Genomic DNA, 7,765 nt, shown 5'->3' on the forward strand with positions numbered 1-7,765 from the left:
TAGTCACTAAAGACTGTTTAATCATTTCTGACAGCTGCCAGTGGGCGTATGTTACCTTGCCTGGCAAGCTATCTTTTAATTTAGCACTAAAAAAAACGGCTAAGGAGGTTTTGTTGTTGCGTGTTAGGTAGAGAGTGGCTCCAAGTCCTCGCTTACTGACAGACCTGTCAGTTACGATCCATAGTTGATCCGTTGGACGGGGTAATAAGATGCTTTTATGGTCTGTAAGTGACTGTTGGGCTGCTGAGAAATGATGATGTAAGTCTTCTGACCAGCTGATTTTGTCGCTAGATGTTAGACCTGCGATGGCGTCGTCCAAAGGTCTTATGAGTGAGGAGCAGTTAGGTAAGACTCTGCCAAGTACTTTGTAAGCGCCAATGAAGGAGCGCATTCCTCGAACGTTTTCGGGTGGAGGCGATGTGGATAAAGTAGATATGCAGTGAGGGCTTGCAGAAATTGATCCTTGTGACCAAATCCACCCTAGGATGGTAGTTGACTTGGGACAAATAATCGTCTTTGAGGCTGCTAATTTGAGATCACACTTGCTGAGTGCTTGTATAGATAGACGAAAGTTTTCTAATAGTTCTGTTGGCGAGTTACCTCCGATATATAAATCATCAGCCAGTTTGGTAACTTTGCCCGAGTACAAAAGATCGCCGAGGACTCTGCACATGAGTTCCTCGAGCGCAGTTTCTGATCCTGGCTTTCCCATAGTTGTATAGGGTATAAACACGAATACCTCTGAAAGTGGTGCATACTCTGCAATACTTCATAGAACCAGGGGCAAGATGTATTTGGTAGAATGCCTGTGTCAAATCTGTAACGATGACATACTGCCAGCAGGCGATGGTGCGTAGAATGGAATCAACATCTGGCATGAGTGATGGTTGGGGCTTGCTGTATCATGCTACATCTGCGAAGGCGGTGACTAGTCTAAATCCACCATAGCTTTTCTTGACCAGAAATGAAGGGTTTAGGTACTCAACTGTAAGGTTCAAATCCTCAGGTTTACAGAATACTCCTACTGATTCCAATTGGTCGAAAATATCTTGTAACTCTTGTAGTTTGTCTTTTGAGTACTGGGGGATTCTACCTTTTCGTTGTGGGGGTTCCAGAGATCCCATATTGACGATGGCTTGAAAGGGGCCAACGGATCCATTATAGCCTGTAATTGTAGGATCAAAAACCGAATCGAATTCTTGCATTACCGATCGGAAATCTTTATGAACAGACTGTGGTCAAATATGATCTGGATCTAATTTGACTATATCAGAGAAAAAGGTAGTGTCTTTCAAAACTGCAGACAGGACTGGTTTGGCCGGTGGGTAAGCAAGATGATCTGTATCTGTGACAGTTTAGACACGTCTTACTTGACAGAAATGTTCATGGCGTTTGAGAGTGTTTTGGCAGAGTAGGTCTCTTGTCACAGCACGAAATACTTTGGACTCAACAGCAGAATTTACCTCATCTAATAAAGGGTCTAGAGCGAGGGATATCTCTGGTTTCTGCAAGTTGTAGAGCGGAGTTCTGTCCCATAACACTGCTTGACGAGTTGGGGTAAGTCAGGGTGGATTAATCTTATCCATGTGAGTACGACCATGTTCTCTAACGAAGGTGTCAGTTCTTCATCCTCATTAGGTACGATACCATGATGGCTAATGTGTCCGTTTTGTGAAAGGAGGTTGTCTTCTATGAAGGACATGAGGCATTGATAAAGGTCTTCGATGCGTTCGTCTGGTTGAAGTACAATGGTATTAAAGTCTAAGAAGTGGGAGCCTGTTGATTGGAATCCATAATGTAATCGTATAACTTGCCAAATAGACGACATGGAGGTGGAGTTCTTCACAATAGAATTGCGTGAAATGATGGGACAGTAGTTGGCAATTTGGCCCAACATAAGGTCTAAATGTGTGACTTTCTGCTGGGCAGTTCTCCTTCGTTCCTGAGCTACGCGTTCTCCGTCATTAGCTAAACCTCGTAGGAGGGTTGTGGAAGACTTCTTCAGCCATGTCACGCCATCTAATAAAAAAATAGGCAAAGTTTTGGTCAAGGGATAAAATATACTGCAAATTCTGCCGCCAGGCTTCAAACGATGTTATGGTCTCATTTTTTCGCAAAGACCATTGTTTGGGGGCTCTAGTACTAGCCATACTTATCTGCAGGATCTGAAGAGTTGAGAACAGTAGATAATTTAACTGCTTCCCTTTCCGAGTTGTTATCGGCTGAAGTGTGTAACGCTCGAACAAACAGTCTTTGTGTTGGAAAAATCACTAACAGGTTATTTTAACAAAGTTTTTGTTGAACTTTTGAATCAGTTCTGTACTTGGTAACTGAAATCCCAGCTGCTGCCACCACGCCAGTCAGTAATTAGGCACACTTAAAGGGAAAACTCTTCAAACAATGATGTTAGATATTGTATGGCGGTTTTACAGTATGACAATAATAATAATAAAGTTACCTGCATATGCAGGGGAGGTAATTAATTAAACAAGTACAATTCGTAGACATAAGAATAGTTCTGGCTAATACGTAACTACCATGAAATGGAGTAAGCTTAAAAACAAAGAATGGATTTAGTCACAGGAGTCTATGTTGAAAAATGCTAAGTATTTCATTGATTACTCTGTCTTGCAAGTAATAAATAGAACACTTAGTAGCATACAGAAGCATGCCTCGTAAACATATATCTTTTGATACACAAATATCAAGTCACAAATTGAAAGAAAGTCTGAGATGTCAGAATGTGCCTAACTATTATTGTTTTTCTTGATAAAGAGTTTTGAGAGTAAAAAATTTTCTACATAATGTAAATTCATGTGTGTCTTAAATATTATGTAAATTTCTGCCATGGAAAGTCTTACTTACTTTGGTTTGTATAAATGTAACTTTTCCAGGCTGACTTGTTAATATGTTGTGAACTATTTTACAGATGGTCCAGAGAATATAATATTTAACCCTACTAGTGATAATATAGATGTTGTAGAAGGAAAGAGTCAGAGTGTCAACTGTTTAGCTGATTGTAAACCAGATTGTAACATCACCTGGTCTAAAGATGGTTCAAGAACAATTCTAAATAACCCTTTATCACTTAGTACTAGAGATCAAACTGGTTCTTATAACTGTACAGTTACACATATTGTATTAAATAAACAACTTACAAAACAACTTAATGTTCAGATTTATTGTAAGTATAAAAATGTTTTTATCATGCTTTTCAACTTACTTTCTCACAAGATGTAACAAGTATCAATATAATAGAAGGTAGAGATCAAACTATAACATGTTTAACTGATTGTTATTATTTCAGATGGTCCTGATGAACTTACTTTCTCACCAGATGTAACAAGTATCAATATAATAGAAAGTAGAGATCAAACTATAACATGTTTAACTGATTGTTCTTATTTCAGATGGTCCTGATGAACTTACTTTCTCACCAGATGGAACACTTATCAATATAATAGAAGGTAGAGATCAAAATATAACATGTTTAACTGATTGTAATAAATGTAATTATAAATGGACTGGACCAATTTCATCATCAACTAAAGATCTTGTATTGACTCAAATAAAAAGAACTCAGGAAGGAAACTATAGATGTGAAGCTACCAATATTAAAAATACCAACCCTACAACAAGATCTAAATCTATACAAGTTAATGTACATTGTAAGTACAATAACAAACAATTCTGACTGTTAAAATAGTGCTCAATATGTCAATATAGAGTGATATGGAAATATTATAAAGGAACCTAAAACATGTTGTTACTCTACATTGTAATATATATCTGCATATATCATATGACCACAAATATTCTCTTTATGTGTATGTATAATCATTAAATGAAGAATTAAAAACTATCAGAGTTATTCTTCTTGTTTTCAATAATAAAAGTTACTAAAGCTACTCTGGAATAAATGCTAATGATTTAAAAGCAAAGGTCATGAGATACATGAGAGGTTACCCAGCACTTTTGAATAATCAAACTTAGCACCAGCCCTGTTGCTAGGGTGGGGTACGTGGGGGCTGGGCTGCAGCAAGTGACAATGAAGCCCCCAGCAAAAGCTTCTTCAGTTCAGCAGAGATTAATTCATTTACAGTGTCTTTGTACAAAATCAAAAAGTTATAGATTTAGATACGTATTTGACACCTCAAAATTGTCAGAAATGAGTTCTCTGAGTACAAAATCTGAGCCCCAGCACCAATTCATTTCTGGCGACGGGGCTGCTTAGCACACTGAAAAATCTTTGCAAAATTCTATGTTGACAGTTAATAAAAAGTGTTTTTCCAATTGTCACAAAAAACTATAGTCGTCGTCCTTGAAACAATGCAAACCCACAATTCAAAATTGAAGGAATCTAAAAAATTGAAGTTTGTTGAGTAAGTATAGCTGGACAGTTCACACCCAAATATTATATAAAAATAATAGGGCATATTATATTTCAGATCCACCTGATATAACCAGTGTAAAATCTAATGCCGTAAATAACGAAACTGATGAAGGTTCTAATGTCACATTTAACTGTAAGGTTGATAGTAAACCAGTATCTACTATAACCTGGTCATCTTCTACTAGTACTGATACTAACACTGGTCAACAGTGGACATTAACTCAAGCTAAATGTCAGGATACAGGAATCTATACATGTACAGCTAATAATGGTATTGGTCAGTCACCTACTAAATCCTTACCATTAAATATTAGATGTAAGTAGTATTTATGGTTAGTCATTGTATTAGAATCTATACATATACAGCTAAGAATGGTATTGGCCAGTTAGCTGCTAAAGTTTTACCATTAGATATTTATAGATGTAAGTTTATATGATTGAGTCATTATATTATAATATCAATCAGTCAGCTACTTAAAGCTTTAAGTTTATACTTACTCAGTATACTATAATCTGTACAGCTAATAATTGTATTGGACAGTCAAGTATAGATCTTTGTAATTTAATTCATTCCACAAAATTTTGTTTTAGTTTCTTCTCGATTAAATGATAAAGAGGAATTCCTTTCAGGTTCACCAAGAATTAATGGTGATTTAAAAGATGAAGTAATGAATAGACTAGGTGAAGAAGTAACATTACTTATTGATGTTATAGCCTATCCTAAACCTAGTTTTAAATGGATACAAGAATCAACAGGACAAGAATTTACACCAGATACAACTCAACAAGAAGCTACCAATAATTATATTTCAAGTTTAACATTCACAATACAACAATCATCATTTGGTATCTACATTGTAACTGTTAATAATAGTATAGGTGATGATAAAAGTTACACTATAAAGATTATTGATGGTGGTAAGTTTTATTTAGATTTCGGGGAAAGGAGTGGTTTTATTCTCCCAATGTAAATCCTTAGATGGAGACAAGTGTAATTAGACCTACACAGGAAAATACATGAAGAAAGCACACAGGCTGTTGAAAAGACAAAAAACCTCCTCTCCTAAGGGTTTCGGTTTTGTACCATGTTCAGTATGCAAATATATACAACAAATATTTTCAAACACAAATACATACTTTCATTCATCGATAAAAACATTTCTGTAAAAAATGTTGTTTTTAATATGTTTGCGAAACCCAAAACACAGTGTGTGTTTTAGCAGCCATCGTTTGGATAGACTACATATTCCATAAGAAAGATAGACCAATCACAAATCATTTCAATTTACAAAATCAATCCATTAAAGATCATATGCCTATAGAGCAGGTATCTGTTTCTACAACACTCAAGGAAAAACCCAAGAAATTGCAAAGGGAGAGTTTCTGGATAAACCAATTACAAACAGTTGTTCCTAAATGTCTAAATATCCAGCATATCCATCAAATCACACCTTTCATTGCCACCTAAAATATTACAGCTGAAAATACCTCGGTGATTATCCTACGCTTTTATAAAAGAACTTTCCTAAACATCTATACCAAATGTTAGGTTATTGTTTATGAAAGAAATAAAAGTTTTAGTTATATTCTTGTCCTTACCATCTTCACCTTCCATCAACTCCTTGAAGAATTAAAATTGAATATTTGAATTATTTGTTTATCTTGTAAATCTCTCCAGGAGTAATAATTCCATAATTAAGTACTTTTCTGTAAAAAGTATTCTTTTTAAAATTAATTTGATTTTATACTCTAGTCTCTATTAATGACTTAGACCAGTTCTTCTTTAGAAGTGTTTATACCCCCTTACCAATATCAACATTTAAAACAGATAACTGTATTCAAGAAATCAGAAATTTAAAAGACTAATTTGTTCGTCATTCTTTGGAGCCCGATGGCTTTTTTATTTAAGAAACATGAATATTCATTACATAATCATCAGGGTTTTCTCCAATATAACCATGTGGCAGTCAATCATGTGATACACAAGGGAATTTCAAGTTCCATATACGACCTGATGTACTGTTTACTTTCTCAAAAAAAGTTAATGAAACATCAGAGCCAATTCTAGGTCCATTATCCATGTCTGATGAGAGGCATTGTGAAAGTGGTCTGTTTTACATCTATCCAATTTTACAGATCCCTCCAAATCTGGACCACCATCAGAATTAAATATTCCTGCTGTTGTTGGTGGAATAGTAGCTGCAGTTGTTGTTATAACAATTGTAATTGTAGCTGTAATTGTGATTAAGAAAAGTAAGTAGAGTATTTTTATTTCCTAATGAAAAAGACTAATATCTCTCAAAAGAGGAGTATGAAGGATTGCATGAATTTGTTTCTTTTAAAAATTTATGGGATCGCATCTGCCTTTCTAACTATCACCAATGGCATGAAGATTTCCCATATTTTTAATTATGTAGTCATGAATTATTTATAAACAGTTTCATTATGGTTATCTTAATGCCGTTATTGTTCCTGACCAAAGTATATTCCTGTGGATCCTCCAGAAGGGTTGCACACACATTAGCAACCTGTCTTCTGGAGGAGTGAGCATGCCCTGTGTACACATACTTATTATAATGGAGCTCAAACTCATTAGTTTTTGGAATGGAACAGTTTTATTCTCTTAGGCATAAATATGAGAAATTTTAACAAATTGCAATGTTTTTTAGGAAGGAATAGTGAACCTGAGTAAGTTGTTTTTAAGTTTATTTCTGTTTAATTTGTTTTGGTTAGTTGTGACCATCAATAAATGAAGAATATAGTATGTTAACAATTAACCAGGGAAATTTTTACCACAAAAAAATTGCTGCACAGCTCTCTGTAGCTTTTAACATCCATGTCATATTTTTCGGTTGCAACTACCTTTCTGAGATCTAAATTCAACATGAAAGCAGACAGCATTGGTTTTAATATTCTTGTCATAAGAAAGTTGTCCATGGAATTCAGAAGCCTTGCCACTCAAATCTGTTATATTTTTGCTGTGATCTTAATTGTTAATGTCAATAGTATGACTAGTAATATATTCATTCTTTACTATATTGTTAATCTCTAAAATTTCATTTTATTTTGATCAGTGCCTTTTTTTTTGTATCTGATTTTGAAATGCATGCTTCAAATCGGTTGTTGTTGGTTTTTATGGTTTCCCGATTTATTTATCTATCAAAGCATATCAATAATCATTTCTGTACCTATTAATATAATTTCATATATTACTTTTCAATTGATGTATTGACCACTATTTTAACATTATTGTGATTTCCTAATCATTCAAAACAGAAGAATTTGGTTCTTTTTTTTGCACAACATGGATGTATATTGCATTTTGGTCACCAGGGAATTGTAGAAGTTCAAACAATGCTATTTTTTCTAATC

At 34.7% G+C, this 7,765-nt stretch overlaps 1 protein-coding gene across 1 annotated transcript; it reads left to right on the forward strand.

The window, feature by feature from the left end:
- Positions 1-305: 305 nt before the first annotated feature.
- On the forward strand, positions 306-7,085 carry LOTGIDRAFT_175005 (hypothetical protein; the record flags this gene model as incomplete). Its single annotated transcript, XM_009055100.1, has 9 exons — positions 306-345; positions 2,930-3,184; positions 3,308-3,364; positions 3,411-3,668; positions 4,449-4,709; positions 4,760-4,816; positions 4,985-5,311; positions 6,530-6,646; positions 7,063-7,085. The coding sequence occupies 9 exons, from the start codon at positions 306-308 to the stop codon at positions 7,083-7,085; spliced, it is 1,395 nt and encodes a 464-aa protein (XP_009053348.1).
- Positions 7,086-7,765: the final 680 nt, after the last annotated feature.

This window comes from Lottia gigantea, assembly GCF_000327385.1.
Source record: "Lottia gigantea unplaced genomic scaffold LOTGIsca_231, whole genome shotgun sequence".
Lineage (NCBI taxonomy): Eukaryota > Metazoa > Mollusca > Gastropoda > Lottiidae > Lottia > Lottia gigantea.